Raw genomic sequence first — 18,048 nt, 5'->3', positions numbered from 1 at the left:
GGGGAGTGGGGTGGGGGGTTGTGGAGGGGGAGGGAGGTGAGGAGTGGGGTGGGGAGGAAGGGTGAGTGGGGTGGGGGGAGGTGAGGGGTGGGGGGAGGGAGGTGAGGGGTGGGGGGAGGGAGGTGAGGAGTGGGGTGGGGAGGAAGGGTGAGTGGGGTGGGGGGAGGTGAGGGGTGGGGGGAGGGAGGTGGGGAGTGGGGTGGGGAGGAAGGGTGAGTGGGGTGGGGGGAGGTGAGGGGTGGGGGGAGGGAGGTGGGGAGTGGGGTCGGGGGGAGGGAGGTGGGGAGTGGGGTCGGGGGGAGGGGGTTGAGGGAGGAGGGGGGATGGTGGAGGGGTTAGGGTAGGGGGAGTGGGTTGGTGGGTGAGGAGTGGGTTGGGGTGTGAGCGGGTTGGGGGGTGAGCGGGTTGGGGGGTGAGCGGGTTGGGGGGTGAGCGGGGAGGGGTTAGGATAGGGATGGGGAGGTTAGGGTAGGGGTGGTGGGGAGGAACTGGAGGGGTGGGGGTAGGAGGTGGAGGGATGAGGAGGAGGGGTGGGGATGAGGGGGAGGGGTGGGATGAGGGGGAGGGGTGGGGGGGGAGGGGTGGGGATGAGGGGGAGGGGTGGGGATGAGGGGTGGGGGTGAGGAGGAGGGGGTGGGGGTGAGGAGGAGGGGGTGAGGAGGTGGGGGTGAGGAGGAGGGGGTGGGGGGAGGAGTAGTGGGTGGGGAGAAGGAGGGGTGAGGAGGAGGGGTAGGGGAGGAGGGGTGGGGAGGAGTAGAGGGGGTGGGGGAGGAGGGGTGGGTGGGGGGGAGGAGGGGGTGGGGAAGAGTAGGGGGGTGGGGAGAAGGAGGAGGGGTGGGGGGAGGAGTAGGGGGGGAGGAGGGGTGGGGGGAGGAGTAGGGGGTGGGGAGGAGGGGTGGCGGGGAAGAGTAGGGGAGTGGAGAGAAGGAGGAGGGGTGGGGAGGAGGGGTGGGGAGGAGTCGAGGGGAGGAGTCGAGGGGTGGGGGGGAAGTGTAGGTGGGGGGAGGAGTGGGAGCAGGGAGGAGGGGTGGGTAGGGAGGAGGGGTGGGTGGGGAGGGGGAGGAGGGGTGGGGGGGAAGAGTAGGGGGGTGGTGGTGGAGGAGGAGGGGTGGGGGGAGGAGTAGGGGGCAGGGAGGAGGAGGGGTGGGGGGAGGAGTAGGGGGCAGGGAGGAGGGGTGGGTAGGGAGGAGGAGGAGGGGTGGGAGCAGGGGTAGGGGAGGAGAAGGGGTGGGAGGAGGGGAGTTGAAGCGGTGGGAGGAGGGGAGATGGAGGAGTGGGAGGGGAGATGGAGGAGTGGGAGGGAGGAGGGGAGATGGAGGAGTGGGAGGGAGGAGGGGAGATGGAGGAGTGGGAGGGAGGAGGGGAGATGGAGGGGAGGGAGGGTGGGAGATGGAGGGGAGGGAGGGAGGGAGATGGAGGGGAGGGTGGGAGATGGAGGAGTGGGAGGGAGGGTGGGAGATGGAGGAGTGGGAGGGAGGGTGGGAGATGGAGGAGTGGGAGGGAGGGTGGGAGATGGAGGAGTGGGAGGGAGGGTGGGAGATGGAGGAGTGGGAGGGAGGGTGAGTGTAGGAGTGGGAGGGTGGGAGGAGTAGGAGGGAGGGGGTGGGAGTAGGAGGAGGGAGATGGGGTGGAGGAGGGGGAGGGGGTGGGAGAAGGAGGGAGGGGGTGGAGGAGGGGTAGGGGAGGAGGGGTGGGGTGGAGGAGGGGTGGTGGTAGGAGGAAGGGTGAGGTGGGGTAGGAGTAGGGGTGGGGGGGTAGGAGTAGGGGTGGGGGAGGAGCAGGAGGGGGGTGGGGGGAGGGCTAGGGGAGGGGGGTGGGGGGAGGGCTAGGGGAGGAGGTGGGGGGGAGGGCTAGGGGAGGAGGGGGGTGAGAAAGGGGGTGGGGGGGAGGGCTAGGGGAGGAGGAGGAGGGGGGGTGAGGAGGGGGGGTGAGGAGGGGGGTGGGGGGAGGGCTAGGGGAGGAGGAGGAGGGGGATGAGGAGGAGGGGTGGGGGGGAGGGCTTGGGGGAGGGAGTAGGTGGGAGGGACGGACCATCCCGAGGTAGCGCTGAGCAGGCCAGCCCCATTGTGCGGGCCTGTGTTTGTGTTGCTGCGGGAGGGAGGGGGGGATTCCTATCCCCGGGGTTTTTCTTTAAGGTGGGGTGGGTTGTTGGGGATTCCTATCCCCGGGGTTTTTGTTTAAGGGGGGGTGGATTGTTGGGGATTCCTATCCCCGGGGTTTTTGTTTGGAGGGTGGGGGTGGGTGTTGGGGATTCCTATCCCCGGGGTTTTTGTTTGGAGGGTGGGGGTGGGTGTTGGGGATTCCTATCCCCGGGGTTTTTGTTTAAGGGGGGGTGGGTTGTTGGGGATTCCTATCCCCGGGGTTTTTGTTTGGAGGGTGGGGGTGGGTGTTGGGGATTCCTATCCCCGGGGTTTTTGTTTAAGGGGGGGTGGGTTGTTGGGGATTCCTATCCCCGGGGTTTTTGTTTGGAGGGTGGGGGTGGGTGTTGGGGATTCCTATCCCCGGGGTTTTTGTTTAAGGTGGGGTGGGTTGTTGGGGATTCCTATCCCCGGGGTTTTTGTTTGGAGGGTGGGGGTGGGTGTTGGGGATTCCTATCCCCGGGGTTTTTGTTTAAGGGGGGGTGGGTTGTTGGGGATTCCTATCCCCGGGGTTTTTGTTTGGAGGGTGGGGGTGGGTGTTGGGGATTCCTATCCCCGGGGTTTTTGTTTGGAGGGTGGGGGTGGGTGTTGGGGATTCCTATCCCCGGGGTTTTTGTTTGGAGGGTGGGGGTGGGTGTTGGGGATTCCTATCCCCGGGGTTTTTGTTTAAGGGGGGGTGGGTTGTTGGGGATTCCTATCCCCGGGGTTTTTGTTTGGAGGGTGGGGGTGGGTGTTGGGGATTCCTATCCCCGGGGTTTTTGTTTGGAGGGTGGGGGTGGGTGTTGGGGATTCCTATCCCCGGGGTTTTTGTTTGGTGGGTGGGGGTGGGTGTTGGGGATTCCTATCCCTGGGGTTTTTGTTTGGGGGGGGTGGGGCTGGGTGTTTGGGATTCCTATCCCTGGGGTTTTTGTTTAGGGGGGGGTGGGGCTGGGTGTTTGGGATTCCTATCCCTGGGGTTTTTGTTTGGGGGGGGTGGGGCTGGGTGTTTGGGATTCCTATCCCTGGGGTTTTTGTTTGGGGGGGGGGTGGGGCTGGGTGTTTGGGATTCCTATCCCTGGGGTTTTTGTTTGGGGGGGGGTGGGGCTGGGTGTTTGGGATTCCTATCTCTGGGGTTTTTGTTTGGGGGGGGGTGGGTGTTTGGGATTCCTATCCCCGGGGTTTTTGTTTGGGGGGGGTGGGGCTGGGTGTTTGGGATTCCTATCCCCGGGGTTTTTGTTTGGGGGGGGTGGGGCTGGGTGTTTGGGATTCCTATCCCCGGGGTTTTTGTTTGGGGGGGGTGGGGCTGGGTGTTTGGGATTCCTATCCCCAGGGTTTTTGTTTAAGGTGGGGGAGGGGGGGTTGTGTTAGGGATTCCTATCCCTGGGGTTTTTGTTTGGGGGGGGTGGGGCTGGGTGTTGGGGATTCCTATCCCCAGGGTTTTTGTTTGGTGGGGGAGGGGGGGGTTGTGTTAGGGATTCCTATCCCTGGGGTTTTTGTTTGGGGGGGGTGGGGCTGGGTGTTGGGGATTCCTATCCCCAGGGTTTTTGTTTGGTGGGGGGCTGGGTGTTGGGGATTCCTATCCCCAGGGTTTTTGTTTGGTGGGGGGGTGGGTGTTGGGGATTCCTATCCCCAGGGTTTTTGTTTGGTGGGGGGGTGGGTGTTGGGGATTCCTATCCCCAGGGTTTTTGTTTGGTGGGGGGGCGGGTGTTGGTGATTCCTATCCCCAGGGTTTTTGTTTGGAGGGTGGGGGTGGGTGTTGGGGATTCCTATCCCCAGGGTTTTTGTTTGGTGGGGGGGTGGGTGTTGGGGATTCCTATCCCCAGGGTTTTTGTTTGGTGGGGGGGGTGGGTGTTGGGGATTCCTATCCCCAGGGTTTTTGTTTGGGGGGGCCGGTGTGTGTTGGGGATTCCTATCCCCAGGGTTTTTGTTTGGTGGGGGGGTGGGTGTTGGGGATTCCTATCCCCGGGGTTTTTGTTTGGAGGGTGGGGGTGGGTGTTGGGGATTCCTATCCCCGGGGTTTTTGTTTGGAGGGTGGGGGTGGGTGTTGGAGATTCCTATCCCCGGGGTTTTTGTTTGGAGGGTGGGTGTTGGGGATTCCTATCCCCGGGGTTTTTGTTTGGTGGGTGGGTGTTGGGGATTCCTATCCCCAGGGTTTTTGTTTGGAGGGTGGGGGTGGGTGTTGGGGATTCCTATCCCCGGGGTTTTTGTTTGGAGGGTGGGGGTGGGTGTTGAGGATTCCTATCCCCGGGGTTTTTGTTTGGAGGGTGGGGGTGGGTGTTGGGGATTCCTATCCCCGGGGTTTTTGTTTGGAGGGTGGGGGTGGGTGTTGGGGATTCCTATCCCCGGGGTTTTTGTTTGGAGGGTGGGGGTGGGTGTTGGGGATTCCTATCCCCGGGGTTTTTGTTTGGAGGGTGGGTGTGGGTGTTGGGGATTCCTATCCCCGGGGTTTTTGTTTGGAGGGTGGGGGTGGGTGTTGGGGATTCCTATCCCCGGGGTTTTTGTTTGGAGGGTGGGGGTGGGTGTTGGAGATTCCTATCCCCGGGGTTTTTGTTTGGAGGGTGGGTGTTGGGGATTCCTATCCCCGGGGTTTTTGTTTGGTGGGTGGGTGTTGGGGATTCCTATCCCCAGGTTTTTTTTTTGGCGGGGGGGGGTGGGTGTTGGGGATTCCTATCCCCGGGGTTTTTGTTTGGAGGGTGGGGGTGGGTGTTGAGGATTCCTATCCCCGGGGTTTTTGTTTGGAGGGTGGGGGTGGGTGTTGGGGATTCCTATCCCCGGGGTTTTTGTTTGGAGGGTGGGGGTGGGTGTTGGGGATTCCTATCCCCGGGGTTTTTGTTTGGAGGGTGGGGGTGGGTGTTGGGGATTCCTATCCCCGGGGTTTTTGTTTGGAGGGTGGGTGTGGGTGTTGGGGATTCCTATCCCCGGGGTTTTTGTTTGGAGGGTGGGGGTGGGTGTTGGGGATTCCTATCCCCGGGGTTTTTGTTTGGAGGGTGGGGGTGGGTGTTGGGGATTCCTATCCCCGGGGTTTTTGTTTGGAGGGTGGGGGTGGGTGTTGGGGATTCCTATCCCCGGGGTTTTTGTTTGGTGGGGGGGTGGGTGTTGGGGATTCCTATCCCCGGGGTTTTTGTTTGGTGGGGGGGTGGGTGTTGGGGATTCCTATCCCCGGGATTTTTGTTTGGTGGTGGGGTGGGTGTTAGGGATTCCTATCCCCAGGATTTTTGTTTGGGGGGGTGTGTTGGGGATTCCTATCCCCAGGGTTTTTGTTTGGGGGGGTGTGTTGGGGATTCCTATCCCCAGGGTTTTTGTTTGGGGGGGTGTGTTGGGGATTCCTATCCCCAGGGTTTTTGTTTGGTGGGGGGGTGGGTGTTGGGGATTCCTATCCCCGGGGTTTTTGTTTGGTGGGGGGGTGGGTGTTGGGGATTCCTATCCCCAGGGTTTTTGTTTAGGGGGGGGGGGGTGGGCGGTGTGTGTTGGGGATTCCTATCCCCAGGGTTTTTGTTTGGGGGGGGTGGTGTGTGTTGGGGATTCCTATCCCCAGGGTTTTTGTTTGGTGGGGGGGTGGGTGTTGGGGATTCCTATCCCCGGGGTTTTTGTTTGGAGGGTGGGGGTGGGTGTTGGGGATTCCTATCCCCGGGGTTTTTGTTTGGAGGGTGGGGGTGGGTGTTGGGGATTCCTATCCCCGGGGTTTTTGTTTGGAGGGTGGGGGTGGGTGTTGGGGATTCCTATCCCCGGGGTTTTTGTTTGGAGGGTGGGGGTGGGTGTTGGGGATTCCTATCCCCGGGATTTTTGTTTGGTGGGGGGGTGGGTGTTGGGGATTCCTATCCCCGGGGTTTTTGTTTGGTGGGGGGGTGGGTGTTGGGGATTCCTATCCCCGGGATTTTTGTTTGGTGGGGGGGTGGGTGTTAGGGATTCCTATCCCCAGGATTTTTGTTTGGGGGGGTGTGTTGGGGATTCCTATCCCCAGGGTTTTTGTTTGAGGGGGTGTGTTGGGGATTCCTATCCCCAGGGTTTTTGTTTGGGGGGGTGTGTTGGGGATTCCTATCCCCAGGGTTTTTGTTTGGGGGGGTGTGTTGGGGATTCCTATCCCCGGGATTTTTGTTTTGGGGGGGGTGGATGTTAGGTATTCCTATCCCCTGGGTTTTTGTTTGGGGTGGGGTGTGTTCGTGATTCCTATCCCCAGGGTTTTTGTTTAAGGTGGGGGCGGGTGTTGGTGATTCCTATCCCCGGGGTTTTTGTTTGGGGTGGGGTGGGTGTTGGTGATTCCTATCCCCAGGGTTTTTGTTTAAGGGGGCGGGTGTGTGCGATGGGGATTCCTATCCCTGGGGTTTTTGTTTGGGGGTGGGGGGGGGGCGGTGGTGTTGGTGATTCCTATCCCCGGGTTTTTTGTTTGGGGGGGCTTGTGTTGGGGATTCCTATACCCGGGAATTTTGTTTAAGGGAGGGGGGGTGTTGGTGATTCCTATCCCCGGGGTTTTTGTTTGGGGGGGCTTGTGTTGGGGATTCCTATACCCGGGAATTTTGTTTAAGGGAGGGGGGGTGTTGGTGATTCCTATCCCCGGGGTTTTTGTTTGGGGTAGGGTGGGTGTTGGTGATTCCTATCCCCAGTGTTTTTGTTTAAGGTGGGGGGGTGTGCATTGGGGATTCCTATCCCTGGGGTTTTTGTTTGGGGGTGGGGGGTGGGGGGGGGCGGGGGTGTTGGTGATTCCTATCCCCGGGTTTTTTGTTTGGGGGGGGGGTTGTGTTGGGGATTCCTATACCTGGGATTTTTGTTTAAGGGGGGGGGGGTGTGTTTGGGATTCCCATCCAGGGTTTTTGTTTAAGGGGGGATGGGTGTTGGGTATTCCTATCCCCGGGGTTTTTGTTAGGGGGGTGGGGGTGGGTGTTGGGTATTCCTATCCCCGGGGTTTTTGTTAGGGGGGTGGGGGTGTGTGTTGGGGATTCCTATCCCCGGGGTTTTTGTTTCGGGGTGGGGGTGTGTATTGGGGATTCCTATCCCCGGGGTTTTTGTTTGGGGGTGGGGGTGTGTGTTGGGGATTCCTATCCCAGGGGTTTTTGTCTGGGGGGTGGGGGTGGGTGTTGGGGATTCCTATCCCCGGGGTTTTTGTTTAAGGGGGGGGCTGAGTGTTGGGGATTCCTATCCCCGGGGTTTTTGTTTTGGGGAGGGGGGGGCGGGGTGTTGGGGATTCCTATCCCCAGGGTTTTTGTTTGGGGGGTGGGGGTGGGTGTTGGGGATTCCTATCCCCGGGGTTTTTGTTTTGGGGGGGGCGGGGTGTTGGGGATTCCTATCCCCGGGGTTTTTGTTTTGGGAGGGGGAGCGGGGTGTTGGGGATTCCTATCCCCAGGGTTTTTGTTTGGGGGGGGGAGGGGTGTGTGTGTTGGAGATTCCTATCTCCAGGGTTTTTGTTTGGGGATGGTGTGTTTTGGGGATTCCTATCCCCGGGGTTTTTGTTTGGAGGGGGTGCGGTGTTGCAAATACCTATCACCCACGTTTTTTTTTGTGGGGGTTTAGTTGGTTGATGGGTCTGGGCTGTGGAGCCTTTGAGGCTGTTCTGATTCCACTCCCGACTGGAAAGCATATTGGTGGTAAACACTGCAATCAAGCTCTACTGTGATGCCTTCCACAGTTGTATAGGCTGCTAATGGTCACTGTCCAGCCTCACCTGATGCTGCAGTGACAACGATCAGTGTGAGATTGGACAGTTGCTGCTGGCTGGAGGAGCTCAGATAACGTCAGCTGGGGATTATATTAGCTTAGTGCCTATGTCTGTTAATGACCTCTCGCTCTCTGTTGGAGTCTTGTTTGGCATCAAGAAGGTAGGATAGCAGAGCAGGACAGGACAAGCTGTTTCCCCCGGGATCATCCCTTTCCTGGGATTTGACGATTGAGGTCCAGGCACATTCCCAACAGAAACTGAGGGAACGTTGTTCCCAGGACCCTCCTAGTGGCAGTTACTGCAGCACCAATTTTTACATCCCTGCCGTCTCTTCTGAAGCGCTTGGTTCTTCACCAGCTGAGCTCCTGACACCTCATCGACTATGTGGGGCATCACAAGAGCTGTTCATCTTAGGCCCATGTGGCAAAAGTGTGACTAGACAGGAATCAGGAGCAGATAACACTCTCCAATTCTCCCCACTCCTCAGGGAAAATGACATCAATTGTAAAGACTGCCTACGCTCAGGTGAAATCAAAAAGTCTGGCCAGTACAAGCTGAGGCACCAGCGGCTTTGGAGGAGGGCAGATCAAACCAATCGAGGCGTATTGATACAAAGTCAAACGACAGACAGGAACAAACCAACTGATGAATTGAGTCTGCCCCCAACACGCACACTTTCAAAATGCCTTAAGTGCCATCATTCACAGCAGTTCCCTGCCCCCGCTCCTACAATCCCCAGCCACCATATAATCTCCTGGGAGAGGCCAAGAAGACAACTAAAAGCGAGGGGAAGGGGAGGGAGGAGGTTGGGGGCGGGCGATAGTGACAGAGCGATGGGTCTTGGCAGCCCTGGGTTAGGAGGGGAGGGTGCGGAGAGTTAATCAGGATTGCATTAGATTCGCTATGATGCTCATCCTGCAATGATTACTGCCATGTAGTCAGTGAATGCTACTGTCCTGTTTTTAAAGCTACATCTCATAAAAGGTTAAGAACAAAACCCTTGTAAATAGAGTTGGAGCAAGGGAATTTACAGATGAAAAAGTGTGAGACTTTTTTTTAAAATCCAAGATCTCAGGAGCTCTGTGCCTGGATTGTTGTGGGTGAGTGGAGATTTGGGATGCTGGAGTTCGGCAAAAGGATCAGGATGGTGATGAGATTCCCTGCCCCCACTTCCACCCACCCACACACATGCACGCACACATTGCCTGTGAGTTGAGACAGACTGAAGAGGCAGAAGGTCTTTTGTCTGGGGATTTGACAAAGAGCCGCTGCAGACAGCCTACCCACATAGGCCACCAAGTCCGCTGGTCTCCCTGAAAGGGACAGACCACTGCAATGCAGGAAGTTAATCAGGGGTTACCCCACCACACCCCCCACCCCCTCCCCCTGCCTCACCCCACAAACACCCATGCTTTATCAAAGCCATCACCTGGTGTGCTACTGAACCACCCAATCTGGGGATAGCCTGATTTGATTTTCTCACCACCTTCCCCCATCCTGTGCGAGATTAGTTAAACCAGGTAAACGGAGTCAAGAAATAGATCAGCAGTCATCGGGTTGACAAAAGAGTTTTGAAGGATTGCACGGCCTCCTCCCATTCCTATGTCAGCCAGGCTGCTGCTAAATCGGGACAAATCCCAATCATGATCACTGTGCAGATAACCACCGCCCCCTCCGCTAACCACTGTGAGGGCTTCGTGGAGGACAGCATCAAATTCCCTCTCTCTCCAAGCGAGAGAGCTGCAATTTTTTTTTAAAGTATCCAACTTAGGGGGAGACGATGGTGTAGTGGTATTGCCGCTAGATTAGTAATCCAGAGATGCAGGCTAATGCTCTGGGGACCCAGGTTCGAACCCCACCACAGCAGATAGTGGAATTTGAATTCAGTAAAAATCTGGAATTAAAAATCTAATGGTGACCATGAAACCATTATCAGTTGTTGTAAAAACCCATCTAGTTCACTAAGGAAATCTGCCATCCTGATCTGGTCTACATGTGACTCCAGACCCACAGCAATGTGGTTGACTCTAAACAAGGGATTAAGGGATGGGCAATAAATGCTGGCCTGGCGAATAAAAAAAAAAAGCATTTTCTATCAAATTAAATAAAGGAAGGGTTTGCAACAGCTCCCTCCCTGACCCACCCATACAACTGAAGGGCAGGGTGGTGGGTAAATCTGCACAAGGGGAGGATAAGACCACATTGTGATGCTCCTTACAGGTGAATAGCTACTAATGCTCATGGCCTTGTCTCACGCCTCAGCAATCAGGCATGGTATTAGAGACAAATCTGCCGACAAAAATGTTTTAAATATCACTCACCTGTTAACGTTGTGCGTTTAGTCAGCCAGTGATCCTTATGGCTTCGGGCTCCAATGGGGACAGGAGAGCCTGTAGATAAGCACCAATTAATTTAACTCTTTGAGGAATCCAGCATTCTGCATGGGACTGATATACAGCTGAATGCACCTTTATCCTCACAATCTTTTTCTAATTTATATTACTACCAGTCTCCATCTCCCTTCACCCACACAAACCCATAGTGCCCCGGTTCCTTAGATGAAGGATGCCTGGATCCAAGACCCCTCATTATGATAAAGGTGTAAATGAAAACAGCAATAGCTGGAAATAATGCAGCTGCTGAATAACAACAAATTGCATTTATGGAGCGCCTTTCACCTAATAAAATGTCCCCAGGCACTTCACAGGAAAGGTATCGGACAGAAACTAACAACGAACGACATAAGGAGATTTTAGAACAGGTGTCTAAAAGCTTTGTCCTAGATGTAGAGTGACATAAAGGGGAAGGGAGAGTCAGAGAAGGATTCCAGAATTGGTGCACATTATAACGCTATACTCCCCCTGTAAGTAGTGTTGCAGTGCCTCCATGGTGGGAGGGTGTAATTACACTGTGACATGTTTACATATACAGTTCTGTTTTAAACGTGGCTGTAAGAATACGTAATGAGAAATTTACAGAAAAGGAGCCAGGACACAAGATATTTGATGTATTATTAGTAGATGGTTAATATGTCAATATAAATATAGAGAAATTAGACAGGGCATTTTAGTATTGTGCTTACCATCTTTAGGTACATTCATTTCTGGTGTCCTGCGGCCTTTCTTAATCTGTTGGAGCAAATTAAGTAAAATTGAATAAAATTATCATTTATACAGGACCTTTCATATTAAAACATCACAAAGCACTTTGCATACAACAAATTACTTTTAGAGTGAAGTCACTCTTGTAGTACACAACAGCTAGTTTACACACAAGGTTCCACAAATAGAAAATGAAACAAACAGACGGTTAATCTGTCTGGGTTGAGAGAGAAGGAATGTTGACCAGGACAATGCCCCTACTCTTTTTCGAACAGCGCTCTGGGGTCTTTCATATCCTGTTTAACTTCTAATCTCAAACTACACCTCATTCTGTAGTCAAATAGAGCTGGAACCCAGCACCCTCTGCCTCAGGAGGAATGGTACCAATAGAGCCAAGCTGACAGTTCACAATCTCCCCTCTGAGCTGTTTATAATGTGTTTTCCTTTCTCACTATCATCTTAAATTACCTGCTCCTCCATTTTGGAGTCTGTTTTGTTTGCACATATTTTTCAAGGTAAAGAAAGAACAAACTCGCTCATGTTCAGTCCTGTTCCTATTTCTTATGATTTTATGTTCAGTGAATTCTTACAATATTATAGTTTTTTGGCATTCTTTAACTCAATGGAGATGATTTTGGATCCCATTACCACCATGACTGAAGTTAATTGATCATAGCATTGACAAAGGGTTCTAGATTAAAAAGCAGAACATTAAAGCTTCTGGGGGATGGCATTGGAAGGACAAGCTTTTGACATGGAGGTGAAACTAGCACAGTGCCAAATGGCCCTCTTCTGTGGTGAGATCATTCTTATATCCTTCAGCAACACTTCCCAGTTAAATTTCTTTCAGAACAGTCAAAGACAAGCAAACATTACTGCTCCTATCAAAGCTTGCCCCTCATGTGCCAACACTCCCAGAGCTGCAACAATTGTGATTTAACTCAACCTACGTTCCTCTGACATTTGTTATATTTGGGCTGATATTCCATATTGTACCAGGGATTAAGTTGTGTTCACGAGTTCCTGTTTCTGCTCTGGTGATTGGTGGTTAAAAAAAACAGGACTGACAGAAGCAATTTGTCTCATTTCAGCCCCGCCCAAAGCTTCCTTGCCCCATGTGTGCAGGCATCTTCATTGGTTCCCTTTCCCCCATTCCCCCTCTTCCCCCTCCCCATGCAAGCCTTTCTAAACTTCCAAGATCATTCCCTGCTTGGGATCTTCTTGGCTTCTGGCTCCAACTGGAGATTGACACAGCTGCTGAATATAGTGTAGACTAATGCAGGAAGGAGGATGTGTAGGCCAACAAAAAAAAATCAACAAGGCAGCCAATGAAGTGAAGTTAATAACAAAGGCAGATTTCAAGTATCTACTTAGAAAGCGACAAAACATGAGATTAGCACAGGGAATGGGAGGTTCACTGGAGGCATTTCCTGATGCAATCACAACTGCTTGGTAAAACCTCAAAATTCATAGCGTTGCTTCATGAAATGAGGCAATAGTGTATCGGGGGAGGGGAGAGTGGAGGAGGGGTGGAGGGGAGGTGAGGAGGGTGGGGGAGGGGAGGAGGGGAAGGGGAGGAGGGTGGGGTAGAGGAGGAGGGTGGGAGGTCAGGAGGGTGGGGGAGGGGATGAGGAGGGAGGAGGGGGGAGGAGAGGAGGGGAGGAGAGGAGGGGGGAGGAGGGGAGGGTGGGAGGTCAGGGGAGGAGGATGGGGTAGGGGAGGGGGTAGGGGAGGAGGGTGGGAGGGGAGGAGGGTGGGCAGGAGGGGGTGGGGAAGGAGAGGGGAGGAGGGGGTGGGGAAGGAGAGGGGAGGAGGGGGTGGGGAAGGAGAGGGGAGGAGGGGGTGGGGAAGGAGAGGGGAGGAGGGGGTGGGGAAGGAGAGGGGAGGAGGGGGTGGGGAAGGAGAGGGGAGGAGGGGGTGGGGAAGGAGAGGGGAGGAGGGGGTGGGGAAGGAGAGGGGAGGAGGGGGTGGGGAAGGAGAGGGGAGGAGGGGGTGGGGAAGGAGAGGGGAGGAGGGGGTGGGGAAGGAGAGGGGAGGAGGGGGTGGGGAAGGAGAGGGGAGGAGGGGGTGGGGAAGGAGAGGGGAGGAGGGGGTGGGGAAGGAGAGGGGAGGAGGGGGTGGGGAAGGAGAGGGGAGGAGGGGGTGGGGAAGGAGAGGGGGGGAGGAGGGGGTGGGGAAGGAGAGGGGAGGAGGGGGTGGGGAAGGAGAGGGGAGGAGGGGGTGGAAAAGGAGAGGGGAGGAGGGGGTGGAAAAGGAGAGGGGAGGAGGGGGTGGAAAGGAGAGGGGAGGAGGGGGTGGAAAAGGAGAGGGGAGGAGGGGGTGGAAAAGGAGAGGGGAGGAGGGGGTGGAAAAGGAGAGGGGAGGAGGGGGTGGAAAAGGAGAGGGGAGGAGGGGGTGGGGAAGGAGAGGGGAGGAGGGGGTGGGGAAGGAGAGGGGAGGAGGGGGTGGGGAAGGAGAGGGGAGGAGGGGGTGGGGAAGGAGAGGGGAGGAGGGGGTGGGGAAGGAGAGGGGAGGAGGGGGTGGGGTAGGAGAGGGGAGGAGGGGGTGGGGTAGGAGAGGGGAGGAGGGGGTGGGGAAGGAGAGGGGAGGAGGGGGTGGGGAAGGAGAGGGGAGGAGGGGGAAGGAGAGGGGAGGAGGGGGTGGGGAAGGAGAGGGGAGGAGGGGGTGGGGAGGGGAGGAGGGGGAGGAGGGGGTGGGGAGGGGGTGGGGGATAGGAGGGGAGGAGGATGGGGTGGGGGAGGACTGTTAGGAGAGGGGAGGAGTGTGAGGTGGGTGAGGGAGAAAGCGGAGGGAGAGGGGAGGGAGAAAGCGGAGGGAGGGGAGGGGAGGGGAGGGGGAAAGCGGAGGGAGAGGGGAGGGAGAAAGCGGAGGGAGGGGAGGGGAGGGGAGGGGGAAAGCGGAGGGAGGGGAGGGGAGGGGAGGGGGAAAGCAGAGGGAGGGGAGGGGAGAGGGAAAGCAGAGGGAGGGGAGGGGAGAGGGAAAGCGGAGGGAGGGGAGGGGGAAAGCGGAGGGAGGGGAGGGGGAAAGCGGAGGGAGGGGAGGGGGAAAGCGGAGGGAGGGGAGGGGGAAAGCGGAGGGAGGGGAGGGGGAAAGCGGAGGGAGGGGAGGGGGAAAGCGGAGGGAGGGGAGGGGGAAAGCGGAGGGAGGGGAGGGGGAAAGCGGAGGGAGGGGAGGGGGGAAAGCGGAGGGAGGGGAGGGGGAAAGCGGAGGGAGGGGAGGGGGAAAGCGGGGGGGAGGGTGGGGAGGGGGAAAGCGGGGGGGAGGGTGGGGAGGGGGAAAGCGGGGGGGAGGGTGGGGAGGGGGAAAGCGGGGGGGAGGGGAGGAGGATGGGGGAGGGGAGGGGGTGGAGGAGGGGGGTGGAGGAGGGGTGTGGAGGAGGGGGGTGGGGGAGGGGGGTGGGGGAGGGGAGGAGAGGAGGATGGGGGAGGGGAGGAGAGGGGGAGGGGAGGAGAGGGGGAGCGGAGGAGAGGGGGAGGGGAGGAGAGGGGGGTGGGGGGGGAGGAGAGGGGGGTGGGGGAGGGGAGGAGAGGGGGGTGGGGGAGGGGAGGAGAGGGGGGTGGGGGAGGGGAGGAGAGGGGGGTGGGGAGGGGAGGAGAGGGGGGTGGGGGAGGGGAGGAGGGGGGAGGATGGGGCGGGGGGGAGGGGAGGAGGATGGGGGAGGGGAGGAGGATGGGGGAGGGGAGGGGAGCAGGGTGGGGGAGGGGAGCAGGGTGGGGGAGGGGGAGGAGGTTGGGGCAGAGGAGGAGGGGAGTTTGGGGTGGGGGAGGGAGAAAGCGGAGGGAGAGGGGAGGGAGAAAGCAGGGGGAGGGTGGGGGAGGGGAGGGGGTAGGGGAGAAGGGTGGGGGAGGGGAGGAGTGGAGGGTGGGGGAGGGGAAGAGTGGAGGGTGGGGGGGGGGAGGGGAGGAGGGTGGGGGAGGGGGAGGAGGTTGGGGCAGAGGAGGAGGGGAGTTTGGGGTGGGGGAGGGAGAAAGCGGAGGGAGGGGGAGGGAGAAAGCGGAGGGAGGGTGGGGGAGGGGAGGAGAGGAGGGTGGGGAAGGGGAGGAGAGGAGGGTGGGGAAGGGGAGGAGAGGGGGGTGGGGGAGGGGAGGAGGGTGGGGGAGGGGGGAGGGGAGGAGGGTGGGGGGGGGAGGGAGAGAGCGTGGGGAAGGGGAGGGAGAGAGCGGAGGGTGGGTGGTGGGAGACAAAGTGGAAGGGAGGTGAGAAAGCGGGAGTAGGGTAAAGAAAGTGGAGGAGGGAGAGAGTGGAGAGGGAAGGGACGGAGGGGAGGGGGACGGGGGGGGGGAGGGGAGGGGGAGAGAGGGGGAGGGGGAGAGAGGGAAGGGAGGGGAGGGGGAGAGAGGGAAGGGAAGGGATGGGGAGAGAGGGAAGGGAGGGGAAGGGGAGGGAGGGGAGAGGGCAGGGGGGAGGGAGTGGTGGGAGGGAGAGGGAGAGGGAGGGGAGGAAGGGCAGGGCGAGAGGGGGGAGGGAGGGGAGGGCGAGAGGGGGGAGGGAGGGGAGGGGAGAGAGGGAGGGAGGGTAGTTGAGGGAGAGGGAGGGAGGGGAGTGGAGAGGGAGGGAGGGGAGTGGAGGGAGAGGGAGGGAAGGGAGGGCGAGAGGGGGAAGGGAGGGGAGGGCAAGAGGGGGAAGGGAGGGGAGGGCGAGAGGGGGAAGGGAGGGGAGGGCGAGAGGGGGAAGGGAGGGGAGGGCGAGAGGGAGAAGGGACGGGGAGGTCGAGGGAGGGGAGGGTGAAAGAGGGGAGGGGGAGTGAAGGAGGGAGGGGGAGTGAAGGAGGGAGGTAGAGTGGGATTGGAGAGAGTGGGAGGGATGGAGAGTGGGAGGGATGGAGAGTGGGAGGGAGGTGAGGGGGGTGCGAGGGTGGGGAGGGGTGTGAGAGGTAGGGAGGGGAGGGGGGGTGAGAGGGAGGGAGGGGAGGGGGATGAGAGGGGAGGGGAGGGGATGAGAGGGGAGGGGAGGGGTTGAGAGGGAGGGAGGGAGGGAGGGGGGTGAGAGGGAGGGAGGGGAGGGTGGTGCGAGGGAGGGAGAGGAGTGTGATGGGAGGGAGGGGAGGGTGGTGCGAGGGAAGGAGGTGTGTGGGGTGAGAGAGAGGGAGGGAGGGAGGGGTGAGAGGGAGGGAGGGGAGGGTGGTGCGAGGGGGGGAGGGGAGGGTGGTGCGAGGGAGGGAGGGGAGGGTGGTGCGAGGGAGGGAGGGGAGGGTGGTGCGAGGGAGGGAGGGAGGGGAGGGTGGTGCGAGGGAGGGAGGGAGGGGAGGGTGGTGCGAGGGAGGGAGGGGAGCATGTTGCGAGGGAAGGAGGTGTGTGGGGTGAGGGAGGGAGGGGAGGGGGGTGAGAGGGAGGGAGGCGAGGGGGGTGAGAGGGAAGGGGGTTGAGAGGGAAGGGGTGAGAGGGAAGGAGGGGAGGGGGAGAACGGGGAGGGGGAGAACTGGGGGGGGGAGAGCTGGGGGGGAGAGCTGGGGGGGAGGGGAGGGGGGAGGGGGGGGGAGGGGAGAGAGGGAGGGAGGGGAGGGGAGAGAGGGAGGGAGGGGAGGGGAGAGAGGGAGGGAGGGGGAGGGGAGAGAGGGAGGGAGGGGGATGGGAGGGAGGGGGTGGGGGAGAGAGGGAGGAGGGGGAGTGGAGGGGGAGAGAGGGAGGGAGGGGAGTGGAAAGGGAGGGGAGTGGAGGGGGAGAGAGGGAAGGGAGGGGAGGGAGGGGAGTGGAGGGAGAGGGAGCGAAGTGAGGGCAAGAGAGGGAAGGGAGGGGAGGGCGAGAGGGGGAAGGGACGGGAGGGCGAGAGGGGGAAGGAGGGGAGGGGGAGAGAGAGCGGGATGGAGTGAAGGGGGAGCGAGGGATGGAGGGGAGGGAGAGAGAGCGGGGAGGGGAGGGGAGAGAGAGAGTGGGTGGGAGGGGAGTGGAAAGAGAGGGGAGTGGAGGGGGAGGGAGGGGAGGGAGGGGAGGGCGAGAGGGGGAAGGGAGGGGTGGGCGAGAGGGGGAAGGGAGGGGTGGGCGAGAGGGGGAAGGGAGGGGTGGGTGAGAGAGGGGAGGGTGAGTGAAGGAGGGAGGGGGAGTGAAGGAGGGAGGGGGAGTGAAGGAGGGAGGGGGAGTGAAGGAGGGAGGGGGAGTGAAGGAGGGAGGGGGAGTGAAGGAGGGAGGGGGAGTGAAGGAGGGAGGGGGAGTGAAGGAGGGAGGGGGAGTGAAGGAGGGAGGGGGAGTGAAGGAGGGAGTTAGAGTGGGATAGGAGAAAGTGGGATAGGAGAGAGTGGGATAGGAGAGAGTGGGATAGGAGAGAGTGGGATAGGAGAGTGGGATAGGAGAGAGTGGGATAGGAGAGAGTGGGATAGGAGAGAGTGGGATAGGAGAGAGTGGGATAGGAGAGAGTGGGATAGGAGAGAGTGGGATAGGAGAGTGGGATAGGAGAGAGTGGGATAGGAGAGTGGGATAGGAGAGAGTGGGATAGGAGAGAGTGGGATAGGAGAGTGGGATAGGAGAGAGTGGGATAGGAGAGTGGGATAGGAGAGAGTGGGATAGGAGAGAGTGGGATAGGAGAGAGTGGGAGGGAGGGAGAGTGGGAGGGAGGGAGAGAGAGAGGGAGGGAGAGAGAGAGGGAGGGAGGGAGAGCGGGAGGGAGGGAGAGCGGGATAGCAGAGAGTGGGAGGGAGAGAGTGGGAGGGAGAGAGTGGGAGGGAGAGAGTGGGAGGGAGAGAGTGGGAGGGAGGGAAGGAGTGGGAGGGATGGAGAGTGGGAGGGATGGAGAGTGGGAGGGATGGAGAGTGGGAGGGAGGGGAGGGATGGAGAGTGGGAGTGAGGGGAGGGGGGTGCGAGGGAGGGGAGGGAGGGGAGGGAGGTGAGAGGGAGGGAGGGAGGGTGGTGAGAGGGAGGGAGGGGAGGGGTGAGAGGGAGGGAGTGGAGGGGGTGAGAGGGAGGGAGGGAGGGAGGGGAGCAGGGTGAGAGGGAGGGACGGGAGTGGGGTGAGAGGGAGGGAGGGGAGGGTGGTGCGAGGGAGGGGAGGGTGGTGCGAGGGAGGGAGGGGAGGGTGGTGCGATGGAGGGAGGGGAGGGTGTTGCAAGGGAAGGAGGTGTGTGGGGTGAGAGGGAGAGAGGGAGGGGAGGGGGTGAGATGGAGGGAGGCGAGGGGTGTGAGAGGGAAGGGGGTTGAGAGGGAGGGGGTGAGAGGGAAGAGGGGAGGGGGTGAGAGGGAAGGAGGGGAGG

General features: G+C 59.6%; 1 protein-coding gene across 3 annotated transcripts in view; it reads right to left on the bottom strand.

The window, feature by feature from the left end:
• Positions 1–18,048, bottom strand: part of rcor2 (REST corepressor 2) — a 61,572-nt gene that overhangs the window by 34,167 nt on the left and 9,357 nt on the right. For all 3 annotated transcript variants that reach the window (XM_041182008.1, XM_041182012.1, XM_041182010.1), the window contains exons 2-3: positions 10,850–10,895; positions 10,089–10,157 (exon numbers count right to left, since the gene is read on the bottom strand). In XM_041182008.1, the coding sequence (XP_041037942.1) occupies positions 10,089–10,157; positions 10,850–10,868 (88 nt within the window). In that variant the 5' untranslated portion in view covers positions 10,869–10,895. The remainder of the gene's footprint in view (positions 1–10,088; positions 10,158–10,849; positions 10,896–18,048) is intronic.

This window comes from Carcharodon carcharias, assembly GCF_017639515.1.
Source record: "Carcharodon carcharias isolate sCarCar2 chromosome 37 unlocalized genomic scaffold, sCarCar2.pri SUPER_37_unloc_2, whole genome shotgun sequence".
NCBI classification, from domain to species: domain Eukaryota; kingdom Metazoa; phylum Chordata; class Chondrichthyes; order Lamniformes; family Lamnidae; genus Carcharodon; species Carcharodon carcharias.
The sequence above is the reverse complement of the archived record's forward strand: the minus strand, read 5'-3'. Positions and strand labels throughout refer to the sequence as shown.